The sequence below is a fragment of the Kwoniella botswanensis genome, chromosome 1, assembly GCF_036426115.1.
Source record: "Kwoniella botswanensis chromosome 1, complete sequence".
Taxonomy (NCBI): domain Eukaryota; kingdom Fungi; phylum Basidiomycota; class Tremellomycetes; order Tremellales; family Cryptococcaceae; genus Kwoniella; species Kwoniella botswanensis.
The window spans coordinates 4916313-4940518 of NC_088599.1; the positions used below are offsets into that span (position 1 = coordinate 4916313).

Below are 24206 nucleotides of genomic sequence, written 5' to 3' on the forward strand. Positions count from 1 at the left end.
CAGGTGCGGTCAAGATGTCGATGCTTCGAACCATGTAAGTCCGACCTATCGTGTTCTTGCAGATGTTCAGCCTATAGCAATAGCTCATTCTTTCTTGAATCAGAAAACCTAAAAATGCCAGAGTGAAACGAGCTTTGAAAGAGAGAGAACCTCAGGTGGTGGAGAATGAGAAAACTGCGATTTTCGTTAGGGGACAGAGTACGAGTGATATCGTTAGGAATGTCATGAAGGATTTGGTGAGTTTTACACATTTCATACATATATGTACTCTCTGCGCTACCTAGTCTTAGTGTGTTCTTTTGAGACTTGAGGGTGGAAATTCGGATTCTGGATATTGAATGGTCCAACCACCGATCCATTGATCCATCTGCGAGACAATTCTACATGCTTACTATCAGAGTGATATTATACTGACAGCCCTTTTCCGTTAACAGTACGCCCTCAAACAACCTCACGGAATCAACTTTTCTCGTAAAAACGATATTCACCCATTCGAAGATACAGCCTCCCTCGAGTTCTTCTCCAACAAGAACGATGCGAGCTTGTTCGTGACTGGCTTACACAGTAAGAAGAGACCTCATAATTTGGTATTCACGAGGATGTTCGATGGGAGGGTGTTGGATATGCTGGAATTGGGTGTGGAAGGGTTCAAAGGTATGGGCGAGTTTGATGTGAGTGAGGATCATTTTCACCGTTATTAATAAGATAAATAGGAGGAAGACTTTGGGAGCACGATCCAAGCGGGAATGAGAATTAGATGGCTACACAGCTACTAGCAGCTGTAGAGGGAAATGTCTAGAATAGCTACCTCCCCTACATCTGTGATATAACCACGTCTTATAGGTCCAGCAAGCTAATCACCACATGTCAATAAAATCCCACTTTAGTCACCAAAATCATCCGTTGGTATCCGACCACTAATGGTCTTCCACTCCGATCTCTTCGATACTCATCCAAAATACCAACTCATCAAATCATTCTTACTCGATTTCTACAATGGTCATGCCTTAAGTGAAATCCCTTTAATTGGCGGTATTGAACATGTCATCTCAATCACTGCTGGTCCCCTTCCTCAAGATCATGATGAAAGTACAGACAAAAACTTACCCAAAATTCACTTTAGAGTATATACCGTTAAACTTCTTGCATCGGGAAGTAAGGTACCTAAGTTACAGTTAACGGAGATGGGACCATCGATCGATTTTGCGGTAAGGAGAGTACAGGATGCGGATGAAGAGATGTTGAAGATGTCTTTGAAGAGACCTAAGATAGCTAAGAGTGATGTAGAAAGTGGATTAGGGAAGAAGAAGAAGAACATCGAAACTGACAGCATGGGTGATAAGGTCGGTAAATTACATTTGGAGAGACAGGATCTGTCAAAGATGCAAGGTAGAAAGATGAAGGGACTGAAAGTTAGGAAAGAGAGACCTTCTGCGGCTGGTGCTGAAGAGATGCAAGTTGATGATGAAGAGTAGTTGGCGTTTTGTTGTATTTATATGTATATATACATTTATGCATTTTCATATACCATAGCAATGGATACTGAGAACAATCTTGCAATTATCGCTCCGTTTTTCCATCAATATTTTGAGGAATAAGTTGACTTGATGATTTACTCATACCTCAACGCTTTGTTTCTGTTCTTCTCACTCTGGTCACATATCACATCTCGCTGAAGGAGAATTAGAAATAATACAAAATTCATACACAAATCACCACACCACACCAAACCAAACCATTAAACGAGATCAAATAAACTAAACAAATTCGAAACGAAGAGTAGGGGTGTTTCTCTCAACTTCTTTGTTTCATACCTTTCCTCCTAAGACATTCCCGTTCCAATTCCAGACTCCACCTCGATCCTCGATCCTCTCCACAATCCCCTACAGCATTCCATAGACAAGTTTACTCTTCATCATCCTTGACTTCGTATTGAGCCAAATCACCAAATGTATTCTCCGAAGCGTAGAGGACGTAGAGGAAGCCTGTGAAAACAGTGATGATTGTCAGCTAATAATACCACTTGATGTTGGTAGGAGAGGTTATAGCTAACCATCTTCGTCTCTGTAGAGTTAAGAAACAAGCACACATAGTCAGCACTATTCGGCAATTCATAATCTATCACAACACCTGAGATTGAACAACTCACTTGTGCTCATCGTAGATCGCAGACATCAAAGCAGCAGTAGGAGGGAGAATATCATCTACGAAGATGAAGATTGCCTTCTCGGGAGCGAGCTTGATTCGTTTTCTACAGTATATTGTGTTAGCTTACTTCATAATCGACAGTCTTGGAAAAGCTCACCTGATAACATAAACGAACTGACCAACGGTGAGATCCTATGATTCGCAATGTCAGCTATTCTTACACCTGATAGAAGTAGTAGAAGAATGTGAGCTCACAGATGGGACAAGGTACTTCTTTTTGTCGATCGTAGGGATATCACTCTTTTCGGCTTTCTCACAGATTACCTGATTGTTCAAGAATGATGTTAGCTAGTGAAGATCAGATGGTATATATGCGAGACTGAATAGGTGAGATGGAAGATGATATGCAAAGGAAGACCGTGGTTGAGAGTGAAAGGAATGACCGGTGATGGACTCACTGGAATTCTATCATTGTACTTTTGACGGATCCTCTCGGCTTCAGCCTTTCGTTTGTCTAGTATCGCCGAGCAATATGATGATATAGGTAGACAAGGTCGCGATGAGAGTAACCAGAGGAAGGAAGGTGGATAAGATTAGGTTGTTTGGTGAGACGGTGTAATCCGAAGATAACGCATATATCGGGAAGAGGGAGCGTGTATTTGTTGATAGCATTCGAATGATAGAGGATAACAATAGGAAGAAGAGAGGAAGTGGAGATCAGCTACAAGCGTCTGATAACGGGGCAGATGGAATATCCTCGAATTAATGGGTTGGTTGTAACTCATAACTCACCGAATGGGTGTTCATCCTTAAACTTGCTTCGGACCATGTTGACTGATATGTATTAGATTATATGTGCTTGAATGTTAGTGTGGGGAATCGCTGACTGATTCGTGTACAGATTAGAGGGTTCGAGATGTCGAGGAGTCGAAGGATATGTCGTTGTGGATGATTGTGGTCAGGCGGCGCGTGCGTGTCGGAGGAAGACAGGAAGGTTGGTTGATAAGTAAGTGGGATGATACGTCAATGGTCAGCGTATATCTCATGCCCGACGTGATTCTGTCAAAGAATGAGGATGAGAGACTCACCTTGGATGTATGGTTGGTGTATTATGCTTGTGTTATTCGGTATGAGTTTGATGTCTGAATGAGAAGTACGGATGGATGATGTGATGTTATCTGCAACGAGTCACGGTACGAGTGAGCGGGTGGCAACTCCCGTTGGTCATGCAATCAACATGTTACAACATACACCCCCCCTATCCGGTTACATTACGCTATCATCCTCATCCTATCCCACGTGATGAGTCATAAATGGGGTTAAGAAATAGGTGAAATGCCACATCCACTTTCTGTCTAGACGATGACATGACGGTTACGCGTTGACAGATACAAGATACGTCGAAGATATCCTCTGTCTGTACTGACTGTTGAACATCTATTAGACTGATCTATCCGCGATCCCACTCAGACGTCAGGCAGTACGACAACATGGCTCTGTATCACAACGCACCAATGGCTCACGCCCAAGAACCTACAGCAGCTCCCATAGAGCAGTAAGTCCAGCTAGTCCTATTGAACCCCTTCCATTCACCTTATAGCGTATAGGTGAACGTCAAGCTGATTCTATTGACTGTTATAGCCGATTCAATCCCTACTCCGATAACGGTGGATCCATTCTTGCTATCGCTGGTAAAGATTTTAGTGTGATTGCTGGTGATACCAGACAGTCAGAGGGTTATAACATCCAGACTAGATATGCTAGGAAAGTATGGCAACTGTAAGTCATCGCGATTCTGCAACAAATATTTTGTAATCATTTGCTAACATATCCTATGATTGATGTAGCACCGATAAAGCTGTATTGGCTACCAACGGATTCGCAGCGGATGGAAATAACTTCGTCAAGAGGGTCAAACAAAGATTGGAGGTGAGCGTCTGCCTTGGCATCCAGTTGGCAATATATATTGCAATCATATGAGATCAACCAGCTAGTCGGCTACTGTGACCGAGTTCATGCATTCGGAATCCAGCTGACATTGTGTCGTTTACAGTGGTACGAACATGCCCATCATAAACCAATGGGTCTGAAGTCAATTGCAAGGATGATCCAGACCATGTTGTATGGAAAGAGGTTCTTCCCTTATTACGTTTACAATATCCTTGGTGGGATTGAGGAGGACGGTGAGTCGTCGTTTGCCATTGCTTCTAGGTTCCCAGCCTACCATTCCTACCTTTGTCTCCCCTACTTTGGGATTCCGTCCATCTGCCATTCGTCCTCCAAATATATCTGATTTCATCTATTGGTTGATACGAGCTACTGCTCCTTCTTCCATGTTTGATTTCCTTCCTTCCGCAAATACTTGATAGATCAGAGTGTTTATGCTGATATTCCTACCCTTACAGGCTCAGGAGCGGTCTATTCTTTCGATCCCGTCGGCTCCTACGAGCGAGAAGCATGCCGAGCAGCCGGTGCCGCCCAATCCCTTATTCAACCTTTCCTCGATAACCAAATCTACTTCAAAAATCAACAGCCCGAACCTGGATCTCAACCATTCATCCCTGGTAATCTCCCTTTGGCTACTGTGTTGTCGCTCGTAGTGGACAGTTTCACCAGTGCAACAGAGAGACACATCGAAGTTGGAGATGGGATGGAAATTTACATAGTGATGAATAAAGGTCGAACCACGGATGATCTTTTAGGTGAAGGGAAATTACAAAAGGGAATGCAGATTGAGGAATTGGGTGCGTTAGGTGAAGGATCGGGGGAGAGAACTTTCTTAGTTAGACAGGCTTTGAAGAGAGATTAAAAAGAAATACAAATGGGATTTGGATAGGCGATGTTGTAAGATACGATACTCGTATATAATGATGAGTATATGCAGATCAGTCAATTTAGATGATATTGACTCTTTTGTAGAGATGAGCATGTCAGTTCATCAAAACCTACCGGATAGTATAGATTCAAACAAATTGGTGTATGTCAGTGCATCGTGCTTCGAATGATCCTTGGAATCATGGATCCGGTAGCAAATATACATTTGCGAAGCTTCTTTCAACCACGAGTGGCTCTCCTGTGTTCAAGCATATTACCAAGGTGACGTTAAGACTTGAGAGAGTGGCATACAGTATGTCGAATCAAGTCTTCTTCGGGAGATGGTTGTGGGCCGACGAAGCCAAATTATCAATCGAAAGCATTACAGCACCTTCTCGTAATGATGCGAACGTGATCCTTGGAAATCGAACAATTTGAGTTCGCGTGGCCGAGGAATACCCATGTTCTGCTGGGACTGACAAGAGAGCACTGCTTGGATTCGTATGTATGAGTAAAATGGGACATTTCACGATCTCTTGTAAGATGCATACCATATCAGATAAATTGTTAAGCGATATCCATCACATCCAAGAAGCATAATCATATAGCAAACCAATGCTCATGATATCGGTTACCTACATGGGAACCAAAGAATACCAGAGTTTATCCTTATTTAAGGAACCGACCAGAATGACGCGCAGGCTTGAAATATTTCCTCCCTTGTCCTTTCACCGCAGCATGCGGGCAGAGGATCGTGAACTTAAAAAGGTCTCACGACCTGCTGTATCGTTGGCAAGTCCGAGTACTGCGCTTAATCGGTCATACGTTGTGATGCATGCGGAGGATGAAGATCCCCCATGAATGGACCCTACAAGTACATGACTTCGTAGCCAGTACTGCGAAGGCCAGCTTGATTCATGGAAGCTGAGGTCTGCGCGATTGTAGACTACATACAACTCGTACTCTCTTAAAGTCTTAACGTAAGGAATTTATAACTTGCCGCAGTAATTTTCTCTTCTTTAATTCGGTCATACCGCATGTTAGTACGTACTTACGTAGATAGACGTCTAAAATAGACGGAAATAATCTTAAATTTCGATCTGACAGTAAAAGTCCTCTTCAACAAGAGCAAAGCGGACATTCGTCACCATCTTGATTCAATCACTATCTCATATCTTCTTTGTAGATCAATCATATCAATCTTATTTTTCCATCATTCATTGTTTGTCAAACATCACTTATCCATAATATCTCATCAAACCCACATACACATCCGCGTCATAGCTGTAGCTGTTGTACAGCCATTCGATTGGATCCAGAAGTAGTGCTTTTAGTACAAGACATCCGATAAAGACATTAGAACACAAAACAAGTGGAATAATCGTGATATCCGAGTGAAGAAGGTAAGTCTGGTTGTTCTTCCATTGATCAAGGGATTGTCATAGTGTCATCATCACCATCACCATCACGATCCTCATCCGCACCGACATCTCTGTCTGTTTGATCGGAGGATTTCTTTCGTGGGACCAGGTCTTTGCACTCCTTTCCTTCTTTCACTTCTTACATTTCATTGCATTGCGTTACTTTGCAATATCTCATTTCCACCAACGTGAATTGAATTGTTGATGATATCAGAGACAATGCCAAGCCAAGCCATTCCCCCTCTGTCCGTATAATTGAGAGACTGAAACACTCCCCTATCTCTCCATCCGCATCTTTCCTGGTAATTTCGATCCTTTCATCATTCCATGTATATTCCATATATCTTCTTGTATACCTTCTCGTAACTCTCGAAGCTCCTTTATCCTCCCGAAAGTTCATCATCCGGCATACCATATATCTAATATTCCGGACTGACCAATCCGTGTGTGTCCGATTAGACTTTCCCTCTCGAGACCAGTACCGGCTGGACCGAAACAGAACAAGCAAGGTCAAAGGTGCTGTGTTGGTATCGGCGTCGAACATCATGTCAACTGAGATACGGTCCACACCCGTATTGGATAGTCTCGTCAATGCTAAAGCGCAGTCTTCGCGGAAAGTCAACTCAACGTCATACGATATGAATGGTAGCAGAAGGGGGTCATCGACTTTGGCGGTCGTCCCTGAGAATCACAGTCATGATCATCATCACAACGCTCAATCATCACCAACTTCGCCCTTTGCACCGTCAAGCAGTCAGCCACAGAAAGTATCGTCTAGAAAGTCATCCAGTTCGACACCAAGCGCAGCAGGAGATTTGAGGGAGATGGATAAAGCGTTGGAAATGAAGATGAGAAGGTCCCACTCATCGACATCTGCTTCAACGATTGAAAAAGGTAAATTCAAGGAATTGCCAGGACAACAGCAAAGACAGAGATCGAAAAGAGCAGACTGGGTGATTGACCTGCTAGAAACTCAGAGAGGTGCGGAAAGTTGGATAGACGATCAAAGGGTCATGTTGGTTTTAGGAGGTATGTCCAATAGCACTTTATGATCCGATCAATATAATCATCACCATCACACATCAATGAAGGGACTGTGCTGATTAGATTCAAATAAATAGATCCTACGCCAGCTGCCTTAGCTCCGATACTGTATGATCCAGCATTTTCCGACACTTTGTTGTTGGTCGGATCGTCTACTCCTAAACCAGATATCGAAGCTCTCCTATCACCCTCACATCTTATGTCATCTATGCCAGACCAGCAGATCTTCCCTACCGTTCAACCATTCACTCCCTCTGGCCAACAATCGGGAGATACTGAATCCCATGCTCTCGCCGTCCTCTTAACCCAAGCTACCGCGTTGGCTCAGCAGTTCCGCGCGAGATCAAGTATATTCCCAAGATCAAGAGCAGAATCATTCGCTTCGACCGGATCGGGCTCAAATTCACCTAAAAGGGTATTTACGGGGCTGAGCAATCCATCGTCGAATCGAACTTCGATCGAATCCACCAACAGCACATCAAATGACAGACAACAACAGAGGTCGGTATCTATGTTTGATACGTCGACAGGTAATGCGGACTCTACGCCAAAAGCCAAAAATAGATTATCGTCATTTAGCATTTTAGGTGGTTTAAGGAGAAATTCAGAATCTTTCGATATTACACCTTCCTCTTCAATCGGTGCTTCTTCTTCGTCGTCAGCAACTTTGAAAGATAATTTGTTCGATGCGATCATCAACTTTGTTCCTGAAATGAAGAATTTCAAACCTGAGAGATGTTTACAAGATATGTTGCATCAATCCGTAGTGATAACGACAGGAATCGTACCTCTTCTAACCGCTAAATCGACTTCAACATTAAAAGCCGCTTCGAAGAAAGAATCGAAATCGACTTCAACGGCAACGGCGATGCCAATAAGCTTGATTCATGTCTTACCGAAACTGATGCCTACACCTTTACCAAACGTAATTGAGAGTTTCTTAGTATCGTTATTACCGACTTTCCAACACAGATGCTCGAGGGAGATTTTCGGGTGCGTGACAACGACTCAAACTTGGTTATCGCCTTTCGTACTTCTAAAAGCGAAGACCGATCAAGGGGAAGAAGATGTATCTGGAGCTCAGGTTCTGTTATTTGGTGGAGTTAGGTGTCCATCTCAGGTATTAGATGAAGAGGAAGGACAATGTAAACCGCGAGCGTTCTTGGCAGGTTGGTCAGGATGTTTGAACATGCCTGGATTAATCAATGAATCCAGAAACACCTCTTCTACATCCACATCGAAAGTTACTAGTCAATATATAAAACATACGAGACAACTTTCAACACCATCGCCAGCATCTATACCTTACGATTCAGTCAAGGCTCGAACCCCACCTCAATCTAGATCATCTTCACCTTCATCTTCGTCTCAGAAAGGTCGATTACCCAGATCAGCTTCTATGCCCATTCCCAATAACATTACAAACACAGCTACGACGAGGAGATCGAGATTACATGTCAGTCATACACCTCCTATGATGAGTGATGGAGAATTACCAGATCATGAAGGAGGAGGAGGAGGGGGAGGGACATCACCACCTACACCTGATTTGGATTCTTCGATCGAGTCGTCCAGAGCATCTAGTATAGCTTTGGCTGAAGCTGGTAGGAGAGGTTCGGAGAATGATAATGAGGAGATCAAGATCGTTAATACAAATACGAATTCGACAGGATCGGAAGGTTCCCACACCCATACACAGGATAACACGGGAACGGGGACGGGGACGTTGGGGAATACGAAGAAGGGGAAATTGAAAAATTGGTTCAAGAAGAAATAATCAAACGACGGGACGATGTGTATATTTGGGACGATTATAATGATTGGTACAGTACCTTGATATTTGACCTTTTACAGAACATTTACACTTTATCAATACATATTCATACTTTATTTCATATTCATGAATAGCTCATATACAGAGCTGGTAATCAATGGACCGTGTTTGTAGTGATTAATTTAGTAGTTGGTTTCTTGATATACTGTTCTATATCAATCTATACACCAAAATCGATGAACATCCATGAAACTTGTACCGTTAAATGTCCAGGTATGGTCCAGTGAGTCTTTCAGAAACAAATGTTTCATGCTGTGTCGCACAGAATCGGTAGTATAGAGGCACAGTGGAAAGGTAAAATTTACATTCATCATATCACACCTGTACAAAATTATACTGTATACTGTACCCATCAGATGATTCTCCTAGAATCACTAAACACCTCACCTTCTTTATCTCTATCACTCTCCATCTCAACTTGTCTTTTCCTCTTCTCCTGCAGCTCTTGTAAGATCCCTGCTAACGCTGTCGTCCCTCTATTATTTTCTTCCACTCCATTTAGTTGAACTTTATTGACTGATTGGACTTTGGGCTGCTCGTTGATCATATAGTTCTGAACAGAAGAGGTTGTAGTGGAAGGTGAGATGATAGACATTAATCTTTCTTCGTTATCCCCTTGATCATGTGAATCTTCATTTTCAGACTGAAGGTAATCTATCGAATCGTGTTTAACATTCTGGCTCTCATCCCAGTACCCGTTCTCACTGATCACGTGTTTAGGTGGTAGACTGGGTGGTCGATCTTCAAAAGGGTTGGTACTTGTGAAAGGACGGAACGGATGAGTCTTGGGTAAGACCATACCTTCACTCAGGGTTGGGGCTCTTGACATGGGTCTGGGGTAAATCATCTTATTGGTAGGATATCGACCATCTTCATCTTGCAGATCTTCATTTGCTAGAGCTCGTCCGATAGACTGAGGATTGACCATCGTCCATTCCGGTTCATCCCTTGAATCCTCTTGAGCACGATTACCGTTACCGTCATAATAACTTGGCCAATCAGTTTGTTGAGTTCTAGCCGTTGGAACTTGACTTGCTCCAAAAGAATTTTCAGTCCTTTGACTTCCATTCCTATTCAGAGCGGCACCATGTTTCTGTCCTCTAGTAGGGAAGATCGATTTTACACCTTCTATCGCGCCGTAGAACTTATGGACCCAGAATGCCTGTCCCGGCTCTAGGGGAGAAGTACCCCTCTTTCTTGAAAAATCAGGTTGTCGATCGTTGTAGTAGGTTGAATTGTATTTCTCTGAATTGACTCCTTTCTCCACCAGTCCCTCCTCATTGTCATCATATTCATGACCAGCAGTAGAAGTGGAAGATACGTTCCTTCCTGCTAATTTCAAGAACGCTTGACCTGGAGCAGCCAATGATGAAATGGTAGATCCGAAGGTTCCCTTCCTGGGGACGAAATGTCGAAGAGTATTTTCCTTGTGGTCGTCTGGATATTCGAAGAAACTCTTTTCGCCGTTGGTGGAGTTAGGCTCGATGATTGTTGGGATGTTGGCGGGGATAGGTGTAGGAGCGGTACCTCTGAATTGTTTTTCCGTGTAAGTATCGTAAATCGGATGTGTATCTTTCATCCATGGTATCCACTTGCTCCCGCCTGTTGGGGGACTATCGTGATTATTAGGTGGGGTAGTTTTTCCTCTGATTGAATAGTATTTATCTCTTCCACCTGAATTCCAAATTACTACTATCACCCCTACTACAAATAGGAACCCCCACATTCCTATCATTATACCATAGAAAGTTCTTTCGGCTTTCAAAGCACTTTCGAAGTGCTTGATCAGATCTCCTACGATACCCTCATCTTCTTCTCCATCGGACGAGGATCCCGAACCAACAGCAGCAGACGCGATAGGGGTGGCAATTTCGTTCATCGAGTCATTGGAGAGCATCAGGATATTGGATGGTAAAGTGGGCAACTCGATATGAGCATGCTCGGATATCCACGTTAAACCTTTTTCTAAATTGTCGATCTTAGCTCCGAGGATGCAGTACATGAAGTTGTTGATAGGGTTGTATAGAATCGTACCGCCAAAAGTATCGTTTAGAACTATAAGAACGAGAAAACCATGTAAGCTACGCCTATTCAAGATCTGTATTTAGTCCAGCTTACCTTGTTCAACACCATCGTAAAATTCTACCAACGTGGTGTTGAGAGTAACAGCAGTGGTGTTCAACCAAGATCCGAACAGCTCATCGTCTATCTTCCGTTGATATTCGGCAATAGCAGCGTTATATTGATCGGCATACTCTTGACTTGACTGCATGGCCGCAGCATTCAGCTTGGTGGTGAGGGAATTGGTTGAAGCTGCTACAGTTGAATTTGCATTTTCCCGTGCGTGTGCTTTGAGTGCGTCAAGCGCGACAAGCTGGAACTGGATAGACAAGAAGCCGAGTAGTGAGATGAACAGGAGAGCTAGACATGTTGGATGACCAAGGTAGGATACTATCCGTTGTAAAATCAGTATGGTATCTTGATAGCATATTAGGTAAATTTGCAACTTACAAAACCACCTCAGATTCGTTCGTGTCCTGCTAGATTTTGTCACCCTGCCTAAAATCCCCCTCGAATACTTCTCCAACACTGGATTTTCCACGATCGCCACCATCCTCCAAGCATCTACTGTATTTTCCCTCCTCCATTCATCCTCAACAGCTTCTACAGCATTCTTCATCATACGCCATTTTCTCCATTCCCAAATTGCTAGAGCAGCCCATATGGCAAATAACAGGAGGAACATTAAACCTATAGCTACATTAGACAGCTTGTGTAGGGCTTTGGCAGTATCGTCAATAAGCGAAGTATCGAGATCTGCACATAGATCATTCTGAAGATCATTGGCCGTGTTTGCTGAAAGTTTTGAAAGGGATGGAACGGGTAACATCGACGAATTGAAATTCGCTGCCATCTCGATACGAGTCTCGTTGATCTCTTGCTTCAAAGCTTCGAATGGAGTATTGAGCAGATCGCTCATCTTGTCTTTTAGCTCGATCATCGTTGGCAGTGATCCATTAAGTTTGATCAGACTGTCTTCGAATCCTGTCGGAATAGTCACGTTGGCAAGGAAGTCAAGAGAAGGGATGGAGAATTCCGGTACTGAAAGATTGACGTTGACAAGTGAAGTGACCGACTACGATTTGGACGATTATCAGCGTTGTGCGTGTGGATTTGGTTAAGTTTGACTACTCACATTGATACCGCTTACAGCAGATTGTATGATGTTGTTGGCACTAGCGATATCCTCTTGTATCTCCTCTCGGATGCTGTTCAGGGCCGTAGTGATACCGTCGGTGATCTGTACAAGTATTGTCAGCTGTATATCTCTCTCTGATTGAAGGAAGGCGTATCATCGATGAGAACTCACGGTATCTACAGCCGCGATGAGGATCTCCAAAGTTCCTCTGACAACCAGCTCTATCGTACACAATAGTAAACTTCTATACGTATCCACGATAAATTCCACCACCACCTCAATGATGGTCACAGCGTCCATCAACATACTTCCAATAGCCAAAATACTAGCTTGAGTAGCTCTGACCACTTCTTCGTTCGTTTGCATGGCTAAATACCTAGGCATGGTCTGGATCGATGCTGCTCCTTTGGCTAATCCACTACAAGCGCTGAGCATCGATTGTTTGAGGGATGCCGCTAATGAAGCTGTGGATGATCGGTTTTGAAGCATGTGAGCGATAGTGAGGATGATAGGGAGCAAGCATGGGGAGAAGAATGTGAGTAAGATTCGAGGCGATAAGGATAGATAAGGTCGAAGACGAGTCGAAGATTCACCAGAGTTGGATGGAGCTTGAGGAGAGTATGGTGTATGTGGTGTTGGCGGTAAGGTAGAGGAAGAATGGTAGTGAGCGAAGGGTGGTCGAAGATGTGGTGTGAGGGGGATTACATGGTCCGGATTTGGATTAAGATTGCGTCGGGGTGGTTGGAGAAAATCTGGATTGGGTGATGTCATTGTAAGGGGTCTCTTGGAGTCCAGGAAGATATAGGAGAGAGAAGGGCAGGTGGATGTATGAGAGTGTAGTTAGATGCTATGCGGTGTTTTTGCTCAACCTGTGAGTAACGGTTTATCAAGATGTAATAGCTTATATGGGAAGGTGAAAGAGAAAGAGAGAGAAGAAGAGTTATCAGTGGAAAGGATATACATCTGTACAGACGACCTGAATCAGTAATGTTCATTCTCGACTGGACGACTGGACAGTACGCATCGTCATAACACCCCCTCCAAACCAAAAGAAGAATAAACATTTCTTGCTGAAGTACCAGCTTAGTGCGATCGTGACGAGGGTGATCTTCTTGTATCATGTTGATGTTTCGGAGTATCATCGTATTGTCCCTGGTGTTATATAAAACCGCGGTATTGTCCAGGTATGATGCATTGTAAGTGTGGGTATGAAGATCATCAAGGAGTAGGAGTGGAATGTAATGTTAGAAGAACAAAAAAAGTATATCACGATTGATCGTCCAAACTTGGACTCGTTATTCAACGTGAAACGTAAGCTACTATTTTCAGGCACCAACCCGATAGTATGACGAGCGACTCGTAAAGTGGAGGTTACCAAATCTCTTGGCTCTTGTCCTTCCTTCCCTCGCTGCATCGCCTTCACTACTTTCTTTTCTCTCGTGTCCTGACCCTGCATGACTTTGATACTAGATAAGGGAAGGAGACAAGAGACTGTAAAAATAAGTGAGGGATGTGGAAGGATTTGATCGCGCGTCTCCTGCTTTGCAGCGGAAGACAAGTGTATAAAACTCCATAGTTTTGGCATTTGATAATTATGCTACGCGAACGAGTACGCCTAACTATAGCGGGGTTTATATACCCAATTCAGTATCACTTTGTAAGAGCGTGAATGGGGAATAAAACATGCCACAAAGCTTAACTTGATTCAGGGAACAGTATCCGTGCTTATCCGCAGAATGCATATACTGATTGCAGCAAGACGGAAGAACTCCATCCTTCGAAATACCCTCATTTGATCATTGGTCCTCGACGTGACCACCTGTGAATACTCAACAGGCAAGAGCTGTACCATCTCGTTGAGAAGTGGCGACCCCAATGTAAGAGGAAGAATTCAATCGCAAAAGCTAAAAAAATCACTCAAAAAGGTCTGATCGCGGCCCCCTAGGTTGGGCCTCTCTATTATTCAACGTTGCAAGCGTTGTGGAAAGCTAATTAGGTGCGGATTGAGAGATGTTTGATTTGTTTCGGGTCTGGTAACCACCGAGACTCCAACCTTAGCTACTCGCTCCTTTAATCTGCTACGTGATGAAAAATGGGTAAAGAGTACCGTTAAGTCACGGTGACAATACTACGCCATCGTCTGTGCGGGAAGTTCGAGGGGCTTATCTACCTTGTCGGACGATCCAAGAGAACCCCACCTTCATGAGCATGGTAGAGAGAAGTTTTTGAAGAAGGTTCGAGCGCAAAGAAGCGCTTCATACTTTGCCCTCGACTTGGACTATACGGAACAGTGCAATCGACCTCCTGACGGATTCTCGTGTGGCAAACATGTTGATAGCAGCTGTGGATCAGCACTCGGATAAGAAAGCGATACAGTAAAAAGATTGATCGCGCGCCCCCTAGGTTGGGCAAATACTCTTACAGCTTGGCCGAGCCGTAAAGATTGTTCTACAGGTAGCCTACCACTACTCTCACGGTGAGTTCTTCGGTTGATTATCTACTGACATGCTACAAATGCTTGGTGGCAAATGTGTGTTAGCATGGTAATGTTGGTCTACAATTTATATCTACTTATACTCTACGTGGTCAGGTGGAAATACCTATCTACGTTCAGTATGATTGAGCTACTATTCTTAAGGTGCTCGTAACCGTTGAGCTATGGCGCATGCTACGCGATCAGAAGAATATTATGGTAGGCTATATGAACCTTTATGATCTGTGCGTGAGAAACGCCAATGAAGTGGCTGTGATCTGAGCGTCGGGGTCAATGTGTTACAACAAGCAGTTGTGGCTAAATCTCAAAAAGTTTGATCGCGTGTTCTCTATTGAGAAACTTCATAGAGCTCCATATATATATATATATGTATGTATGGTCTCTTCGAGGCGTGCGTCAAAAGCTTGTAAAGTACGATTTATCTACCTACTACTATCTAGTCCGAGAACGTGATATCTGGTAGAGATTGGAAGGAAGTGAGGTTGTTACCGCTGAGCTACAGCGACTCACTGCTACGCGATCAATTTAAGGTTGGAAATCATGATATATACACTGTCCATACCCCAGCCATCGGCAATGAGTCTTTCTAGATAATTTTAGCTGGCAAAGCGAAAAATTGATCGCGGCTTTTTGGAAGAACAGGATCGAACCTCAGTTCGATCGGTTGGAGGGCATTGTGTAAAGTTAAAATCAAAGCCATCTTGGAGATGGTGTAGGACTCACTGTGTCATGGTTGGAGGGTTAAAGTTAGTCAACCGTTGATCTTGGGTGACTTCAACGCTACGCGTTCTACTACATTCTTGAAATTTGAACTTGGACTTGCATATAAATGGGAAACCATGAGCTGACGTTATGTACGTTATGTATCTCAATGATTTTGACCGCATTGATGATCCGGGGGTGGGTTTGATTTTGATGTCAGGACAATGAAAAGTCCGAGCTGACGTGAGCTTCTTCGTCGATATGGACTTTTATCATGTTGCAAGAACTTAACGATCAACACCTAAGTTGACTATTATACGTGTCTAACTTAGCAAGGAGGATCATGAATACCAAATGTAGTTCTATTTAACAACTGCTCTAGCTATCCCGTTGACTTCCAAGTTTCTCTTCATCCAGTGTTCGTTCCCCGCTATAAAATCACTTCTGACCACTTTCCCTCTCTTCCGGACCACTCCTCCATACTCCCATTTTACATATATTCCTTCGACTCTTCCATCCCAGAAATTCGACTGACGCTGAACCATGCCCTTCAACTGCTCATCGGTGGGAGTTCGATCGAGTTCTTTCATTATGGGTACGAGAAGTATATCACATTGGTAGAGTACAAGAAGCGATTGTAAAGTTTTCCTATCTACGAATGCATTCGTAGATCTATCATAAAGATCGAAAGCGATGAACCAATCTGGTAAATTCGTATAACAGATAGAATGCGTGGCGTACATCCACTCTCCAAATAACAGATATCTCTCTGCAAAGTATTCGTCTCGTCCTAGTAACCTGATTAACTTATCTCGATGTGTTTCTACCCAGTATCCTAATTTCTTGAATTGTTCGTGAGACGTCGGATTGATGTAATGCGATCTATTCTGGACGATGATTTTACTTCGGTCGGGGGAAAGGGATAATCCCATATTGGCCCCGTCGATTTTCTCTGTGATTATCACTTTCTCCGTATACCTCCCGCCATTTGCAAGGTCGTTTGGGTCTGCAGTGGCATCTGAGTTTGCTTGAGACTGTACGATATCGTCCGAAGTGGCAGCTCCAAGATCTATCAAATGAGGTGTTCTAGGGAACTTGTGTATCCCAATTTTAGGGGATAGCCTCTCAACAAGTTCAAGAGAAGCTTCAAACGATCTAATCACACAGATCCCCCATAACCTTCATTCAGAGTTGGTCGATCGAATATCTTATCCATCTGTTCAATTGCGTTTCGCACTCTTGAGCCAGGTTGTAAAGTGGGATGACCAATTCTCCTTTGTGCTCGAGAGGTACATAGACTTCTATCGTAATCGAACCAGATACACACGGTATTGTTTGCCCAATTGGAAGCTAGTTTTAACCATTTTTTACGATCTTCAGAAGACGTGTTACATCGATCTAATAATACTTTCTCCTTGGTTGATAAAGGAGTACGACTGATTTCTGTCTCACAGATCGTCCTACTTCCATCATCATGTGGTTCCTTGCGATGAGTGCATTGGAGAACCATGATTTACCGGAACCTGGTAATCCTACCAATACAAATAAATTGGAATCTTCCTCTATCGTGCTTTCCATAACCAATCTACATGGCGGTGGTTCAGATGGTCTTCCGGGAAAGATGCTTTGCCTTTTCCATATGGTGGAACACCACCCAGCCACGAATGCCTCTTGTTGGGAAGTCTCTAGACTACCTGGGCGTATCTTGCGAAGGGCTGCAATAGCTTCTTTAGCTGACATCGAGGGATGATTGCGATCGCCAGTAGGTGAATGAAAGCGGTATGAAGCTAGGTAGCAGGCTATGACTGTTCCTGCTCGTCCTTTGCCGCCTCCGCAATGAATCAAGATGGGTAAGTTGGTTTCGTCGTTGAGGAGTTGGATGATAACGTCCATCTGCTCTATGGGTGGTGGATAGTAGTTTGGTATAGGGATGAAAATGTTCTTGATTGATTCATCCTGGAACCACTTTGAAGGCAGAGGAGTTTCCTCGGTCAGCGTTATGACAGTTTTGATTCCCATTGAAGCTAAAGCTGAAATGTCCAGTTGGTTTCGAGGAGTCGACATGACCGAAAGACAGAAAGGGACAATCCACCGGAAGTATCTTGGTAATTTGAAGTATTTTTCTTGTAAGGGCGGTAGCGAAGGGATGTAAGAGCGATGACGAGGTTCGAGACATAGAGTGGGTATCAGGGCCAATTCTTTCACAGCCGATTGGAGTGTTGGTGACCATGGTCTAAGGAGTAGATAAGATAAAAATCTGGGTATTTGCTGCATTTCATCTTCCAGTAGGATGACACCCCATTCCGTGAATATTGAACACTTCTCTACTCCCCTCAAACAATACCTTATAACCTTCTCTTCATCGTTCTGACTTGCATCTTCATATCCCTGCGCATAACTCAACATCGCTAATTTGTATTTCTCATTCCGTAAAGCCGCATCTCCAAGTCTGATAAAACCCTTCGACGATGGTCTGTCCGTGACATGCTCTTTCAGCACAAGCTGTTCACTGTAAGATTGAGCGGCCGAATGATCATTTAAGAGCTGCAGGGTGTATATGAGATGATCTAGGAATTCGGTTGATGGTTCTTTAGGGAAGGTGTCTTGTAAGATATCGCGTACATCCAACGGCGTGTCTTCCTCTTGTCTCGAAGAAGAGCTGTCGGTGAGATGGAAGTAGAAGTGTCGGGCGGTTAAGTTGAAATTTTGACGTATCTGTTGACCTTCAACCCATATGATCATGAGGCAGTAGGCATCGCCATTCTGGACAATTCCTGCTGGATAGACGCGATTGCAGTGAGGTGTGATTCCGCTGAGGCTTCGTCTAGCTTCTATGGACAGGCTCGAGAGCTCATTCTCGCGAAACACGGTTATACTGTAATCATCCTCCCAAGCAGACGGTATTTCCAAGGGTATGTTGATATCTGATACGAGGCAATTGATTCCTGTTCCTATCAATACCACTTTCCCGTCTATTTCTTTAATCCGGTGTTCCGCCATGCTGTGTATGAATTGATCGGGGCTGGAACGGTATGAAGTATCAGTCGTTTTTGTATCATCTCATGTTCACTACGTCTTTGTTCTCAGTTTTATTCTTATACTTATCAGCGCAAAGGTGTCTGGACAGCCTCGAAAATAATCTAACTCAACCGCGGATCCGAAGTTGGTTGAAGATGGGTGGCAAATGCGGAGACCCCGGTGTCACATTCCAGGTACGACGAGCCAAGCACACACCGCTGTGCGGGTGTATGTATGATGTATGCAGCCTCGAGGTAACAACGACTCGACAATCCATCCAATCAATCAATTTTTCGCTTCTCCTTCTTCTTCCTTCTTTCTCCCATAGCCCACTATAGATCACAGTGGAAGTGTATCATCACCTCTTTTTTAATTTTCCTTCGTCTACTTTGAAATAGCAAAAGGAAGGTACTCATAGTCAGCATGACTACTCCTATCGCAACCTCCCTCGAGGAAATGCAACTCAACGCTACTACCTCTCCCTCTAAACCTAAAACCAGGAAAGATTGGACTCTTCCTCCAACCTTTCTTTCCCTCCTCGCCACTCCTCCTGAAAGAATTATCGATTCTCTCGTTCCTCTCAAACCTCCTACTCCTACTTCCCCTTCTACCTCTACGTCCACTCCTTTCGCACCCTTCCTCAATGCTATGAAGAAGGCTCCTGACACTCTCACCGAGAAGGGTGCTCGGGCCTACTCATCCTCTGGATCGGCTGTCGTAGACTTGTTTAACGACTTCGCCCCCGGCATTGGGGCCGAACCTCTTTATGAGCTTCTCGAAAAAGCTTGGAAGGAAGATTCAGGAGCGTAAGTGTCCAATGCATACCTGAATCAGCTACCTGTATACCTTCCTGATCAATGGAACAAACAGCTGATATTGGCTTCTCGTAGCACGCTCAAATTGATTTTCCAGGGAAGATCGATCCACGAGGGCAAGGGGTGGAAAGAAGGCTTTTACAGAGCTTGCGCATGGGTTTGGGAGTATCACCCCAGAACTTTCTTAGAGAAGTAAGTAGTATCCTAAAAAGTTTCGGCTGGCTATTCTGAGCTGACGTGTCCTTTCTTTTCAGCTTGCACATCATTGTGGATCCCACATGTAGACGACCCAGAGATCCTAAGAGGGATGAAGAAAGACGAAAGCGTCGAGAAGAGCGTGCCGCGGCCACCAACGACGGTGTCTTAGACTTAGATGAGGATGGAAATGTAGAGTTGGATGTCCCGGAAGATTACGAATACCCCTTTAGACCTCACGGTACATTCAAAGAGTAAGTCGTTGATCTTGGTCTCATCTGTTGGCCGCCGCCCACGTTGCTGACCTTCCTCTTCTTCAGTCTCACCGACTTGCTTATTCTCCATATCAGTGGTCAACTTAGCGTCAAATATAAGGGAAAAATCACTGCTCTTGATGAAGGTATCGCACCAGCATGGCAAGCTTCGACCTTTAAGGCTTCTCGCTTGGCTCTGAAGGCTGATCCCAACTCTAAGAGAAACAGAAATGGGTTCAAAGCTATTCTCAAAGCAGCCAAGAAGAAACAAAAGGAGAAGGACCATGATGCCTTTGAGCTTAGTCTTTGGAGAGCACCAAGCTGTAAGTCGCTTTGACAGTAGGATATAATGATATACACTAAATAGCCCGATTCTCTACTATAGCCGCCGAAAAGCACAAGATCCTTCATCAACGAGCTGAAAAAGCTTTGTCCCACGATAAGAAGTACCAGGCACTCTACATCACGGTTCTGCATATCTTTGTCAATTACCTCAAAGAAGATCTTCGTTCTTTAGCCAAACACGAAGACTTCCTTAGACTCCCCTTGACCCATCGCGATCGATTGAGATTCAAAAATAATACCTCGCCCCACCTTTTCGCGCTGACTTATGCCGCTAAATGGGTGCCTTCACCAGGTAAAAGTGGTGATAGACATACTCTCTTCGCTACTGCTTTGGCCCATATGCTTTACCCTGGTGATGGGGTCGAATGGTCGAGGGAGAAACTTCAAAAGAAAGTGCTCACTCCCCTTAGGAAAGCTCTGGCTGTTCCAGAAGTGGAAATGTCAAACAGATCATGGAACATCGAGTATCCCAAGGTGTGTATCATCTATCTCTAGCTCTTGATGTTATCGCTCATACGTCACACTCTTGCAGGTGCCGTCGAGATCCATGGCTCGTAATGCGAACGCGTTCGCTGAGCATGATCCTCAAGGTTTCGACAGATATTTGAAGAGAGTGTCGAAAGGGCAAGTCGGTTTTTGTTTGTGAACGAAACATTGGCTGATTGACTTGCTGTAGACGAAATACAATCTCCGGTGCCTCCTTGATGCCGCACGAGCTTCTATATGATGGTAAGTTGATCTGATGAGCTCCTTGGCGAAAGCTGACGTCTTCTTGTGACAGCAACCCGCGGTGACAATGCAATCACCAAGAGATTAGCCGACCTTCAATGGAAGACCATGGTCCAATCAATTCGAACTTCCTCTGCCAACCGACTAAACAATTGCATCGCCATCGCCGATGTTTCCGGATCCATGGGCTCCTTCTCCTACGGCCAAAAGAAAGATCCTTCGCCTATACTTCCTTGCATCGCTCTGACCTTGCTTCTGGGTGAACTCGCTGTGGCTCCATGGAACGGGGCATTCTTCACGTTCTCAGCCGAACCTAAATTCGAGACTATCGAAGTCTCGCTTCCTCTCTCCGAACGAGCGAACACCCTCTCTCACGCTCATTGGGAGATGTCAACAAACTTCTACAAGGTGTTCAATCTTATCCTTGCTACCGCCAAAACTCAAAAGCTCAAACCGGATGATATGGTGAAGAAGGTATTCGTCTTCTCCGATATGCAATTCGATGCCGCTGCTGGAAAACAATTCGGTGAGACCGAGCATGATGTGATCAAGAGAAAATTCGAGGAAGCTGGATATCCTCTTCCAGAGTTGGTCTACTGGAATCTCGCTCCAAGATATGATGGTGCTCCTAAACCTATCCCCAGCGATGTACCTGGTGTATCACTCTTTTCCGGATTCTCTGGTGCCCTCATGAAGTATTTCTTAGGCCAAGCTAATTTGGATGAAGATGCGGCGATGGACGTGGAAGAGGAAGAAGATGAGGATGACGGGGATATGGTGGTCGTTGCTGGACCTACCAAGAAAGGAAAAGAAGAGAAGAAAGCGGAGAAGAAGAAGGACTCACCTTTGGATACTGTCAGAAAGGTGATTGCTGCTGAGTCGTTCAAGGATCTCAAAGTGATTGATTAGATAGGTTGAATTGGCGGAAGAAAAGGGGAGAAAGAGCAATAAATCATATAACTCGAAGTCGAATTTGTGTGTAGATTATATCTAAATTTCTTGTATATCCAGCCCACCACTAGATTGTATTTTACATACCATCCCTATATCTGTTGTATATAACGAAAGATATTGTTGCAATGAAACGAAATGAATAATACTATGATTATGAATACACTGGTGGGATCGGCCGTAAAGCGATTCATTCAAGCGGAAAGAGCAGTCGCGTGAGATTCGAGATTTTCCCTGTTACCCCGCATCCTGTTTGAGTGACTGTGCCTGTGTTTTGTATGGGATGAGCATTCCCCCGCATTGTATCTGAATGGAATTTCGACCACTGTTGAGGTTTGACCTGAAAGGGTCTTTAGAGTGTGTTGTTGATCTTGTGTTTTGTTGACATCTGAGCATTGAGCATTGAGCATTGGCATCCTCTTTCCCACATCTGTTATCTTTAACCAGCATAACGATACACGTAGAATAAGTCGAGTCTGATCACGAAATCGTCCCTCATAGCATATAGCATATGATATACAGTAGAGCAATAGACGTACATTCATTCACGCTTAACGAACGACGACGCCACGACGAAATAAACAAAGTTGAAAGATCAACAAAAAAAGTGAGTGGGATTGTGATTCAGTTGGCTCTATTCAGATTCATGATCCACCACCTACTACCACCTATTTGCTGGCTTGCATCTATCCTATTCCATTCAGTTATTATACCTATCATGTGTCTACACTGCTCAATTCACCTTTCTACCTGAAATGCGATGAGACAATTCTCACCTCATCATCATGGTCTTCGTCTAAATTCCTTTAGCCTCTCCGTTATCTCGCATCCGTACTATTATTCATCTTACACGCCGTAGCATCTATAACGATAAGGTGAACGAACTGATCACGGATTTCCCTTTTCCGCTCCTTATAGATACTTCGAAATCGATACGTAGTACATCGCATAAACCTCAGAACTATCTAGACTGTCTCTCAGATCCCATTGATCCGCATTCAAAACCACTCCACGACTACGATGAGCAAATACCAACAGAAACCTTACACTGCAGAGGAGAAACGCAAAGCCATAGAAACGTATTCTGAGAAGATACAGTACAGTCCGAGATATTCTAGTGAGTGAGCTCTTTCTCTCTTCCTACCTTGACTGTTCACTTCTAAGCCTTAAATCCTCGTGTCAACGATATTGGGGAGGGAATTGTCCATTCATCAAGCACGAGGTGCTGACGAATGTTGGTTATGTGTCTGTATAGATGAAGAATGGGAATATAGGTGGGTAATATTCCGTACAGCTATCATTGTGAGATGACTGGTTCAGCTGACTCTGGATCATCATGTAGACACGTTATCGTTAGTACCATTGTCTCTCCTATAATACACCACAACATCTCTAGCCTGTCTCTGCCCCTTCCATCTCCGTATCCAAGCATACAAAGAAGATTACGTCGACAACTTTTCTGATGTTTCACTGAGTTTTGCAGATCCCCAAACAACTGGTAAAGTACGTTCCTCCAGGTGTTTGTCCCGAAGATGTATGGAGAGGCTTGGGTATCAGACAATCGCCAGGGTGAGTTTCCCTTCTGACATCATACAAACACCTGAAGTATGACATTCCAATAACAAGCCTCGACCTGGCTATTGAATATGTTTAACTGGGCTCAGACGACGGATTGCAAGTTTAACGATACCAAATGCTGATATTTGCGTTTTATCTCATTCGATTTGTAGGTGGGAAATGTATATGAGACATGAACCTGTAAGTTACCTACGTTAGTCGGATCGGCGTTTCATTAGCTGACAACAATACACGACGTTCATAGGAACCTGTAAATATCCTTCCTTGCTTACCACCGTATTCAATCATCCCCAATTTCCCCCTTGATTTGGTCATACGAACGTTGCTATCATCATTGTCTTAATCGTCCTCTACTGTAGTGTCTGACTGATACTGGTCTTCGCTGAGCTTTCTTTTATACTCACTACCGTGAAAATTGCTCTCGTGTACCTTGTTAATATGCTGATAACGTTATAGCACGTCCTCCTCTTCCGTCGTCCAAAGGACTACGATGCGGTGCACCAACCTTTCTCGCAAGTTATGGGAGCTAGAGCGATGAACGTCGTGGGTGGGAAGAAGTAAATCGATTGATGAAGTCAAGGCTATATGCCAAGCAGATGGCTCCTCGTCGTCTTCCAGTGGATGGAACGAGTACCACATCTGAAATATCAACTCAGCAATAACGA

General features: G+C 44.0%; 8 protein-coding genes across 8 annotated transcripts; 5 read left to right on the forward strand and 3 right to left on the reverse strand.

Annotated features, from left to right (window-relative positions):
* Positions 1 to 14: 14 nt before the first annotated feature.
* Positions 15 to 1475, forward strand: L199_001878 (uncharacterized protein; the record flags this gene model as incomplete). Its single annotated transcript, XM_064887631.1, has 4 exons — positions 15 to 34; positions 104 to 236; positions 435 to 671; positions 888 to 1475. 4 exons carry the CDS (start codon positions 15 to 17, stop codon positions 1473 to 1475), a joined length of 978 nt encoding a protein of 325 aa, XP_064743703.1.
* A 430-nt stretch (positions 1476 to 1905) lies between these two features.
* Positions 1906 to 2977, reverse strand: L199_001879 (uncharacterized protein; the record flags this gene model as incomplete). The annotated part of the gene is made up of 7 exons (XM_064887632.1): positions 1906 to 1985; positions 2054 to 2064; positions 2150 to 2251; positions 2306 to 2340; positions 2404 to 2472; positions 2607 to 2662; positions 2941 to 2977. 7 exons carry the CDS (start codon positions 2975 to 2977, stop codon positions 1906 to 1908), a joined length of 390 nt encoding a protein of 129 aa, XP_064743704.1.
* A 661-nt stretch (positions 2978 to 3638) lies between these two features.
* On the forward strand, positions 3639 to 4957 carry L199_001880 (uncharacterized protein; the record flags this gene model as incomplete). The annotated part of the gene is made up of 5 exons (XM_064887633.1): positions 3639 to 3703; positions 3790 to 3927; positions 3996 to 4077; positions 4202 to 4331; positions 4554 to 4957. The coding sequence occupies 5 exons, from the start codon at positions 3639 to 3641 to the stop codon at positions 4955 to 4957; spliced, it is 819 nt and encodes a 272-aa protein (XP_064743705.1).
* Positions 4958 to 6928: 1971 nt separating this feature from the next.
* Positions 6929 to 9204, forward strand: L199_001881 (uncharacterized protein; the record flags this gene model as incomplete). Its single annotated transcript, XM_064887634.1, has 2 exons — positions 6929 to 7412; positions 7505 to 9204. 2 exons carry the CDS (start codon positions 6929 to 6931, stop codon positions 9202 to 9204), a joined length of 2184 nt encoding a protein of 727 aa, XP_064743706.1.
* Positions 9205 to 9613: 409 nt separating this feature from the next.
* On the reverse strand, positions 9614 to 13231 carry L199_001882 (uncharacterized protein; the record flags this gene model as incomplete). The annotated part of the gene is made up of 5 exons (XM_064887635.1): positions 9614 to 11316; positions 11380 to 11712; positions 11773 to 12397; positions 12458 to 12562; positions 12632 to 13231. 5 exons carry the CDS (start codon positions 13229 to 13231, stop codon positions 9614 to 9616), a joined length of 3366 nt encoding a protein of 1121 aa, XP_064743707.1.
* Positions 13232 to 16018: 2787 nt separating this feature from the next.
* On the reverse strand, positions 16019 to 18656 carry L199_001883 (uncharacterized protein; the record flags this gene model as incomplete). The annotated part of the gene is made up of 3 exons (XM_064887636.1): positions 16019 to 16742; positions 16820 to 17099; positions 17174 to 18656. The coding sequence occupies 3 exons, from the start codon at positions 18654 to 18656 to the stop codon at positions 16019 to 16021; spliced, it is 2487 nt and encodes an 828-aa protein (XP_064743708.1).
* Positions 18657 to 19097: 441 nt separating this feature from the next.
* L199_001884 (uncharacterized protein) lies at positions 19098 to 21921 on the forward strand (the record flags this gene model as incomplete). Its single annotated transcript, XM_064887637.1, has 8 exons — positions 19098 to 19480; positions 19565 to 19681; positions 19744 to 19938; positions 20005 to 20261; positions 20324 to 20757; positions 20816 to 20907; positions 20960 to 21012; positions 21065 to 21921. 8 exons carry the CDS (start codon positions 19098 to 19100, stop codon positions 21919 to 21921), a joined length of 2388 nt encoding a protein of 795 aa, XP_064743709.1.
* Positions 21922 to 22983: 1062 nt separating this feature from the next.
* Positions 22984 to 24102, forward strand: L199_001885 (uncharacterized protein; the record flags this gene model as incomplete). The annotated part of the gene is made up of 6 exons (XM_064887638.1): positions 22984 to 23080; positions 23219 to 23237; positions 23306 to 23315; positions 23447 to 23532; positions 23694 to 23721; positions 23998 to 24102. 6 exons carry the CDS (start codon positions 22984 to 22986, stop codon positions 24100 to 24102), a joined length of 345 nt encoding a protein of 114 aa, XP_064743710.1.
* Between the last annotated feature and the right edge of the window lie 104 nt (positions 24103 to 24206).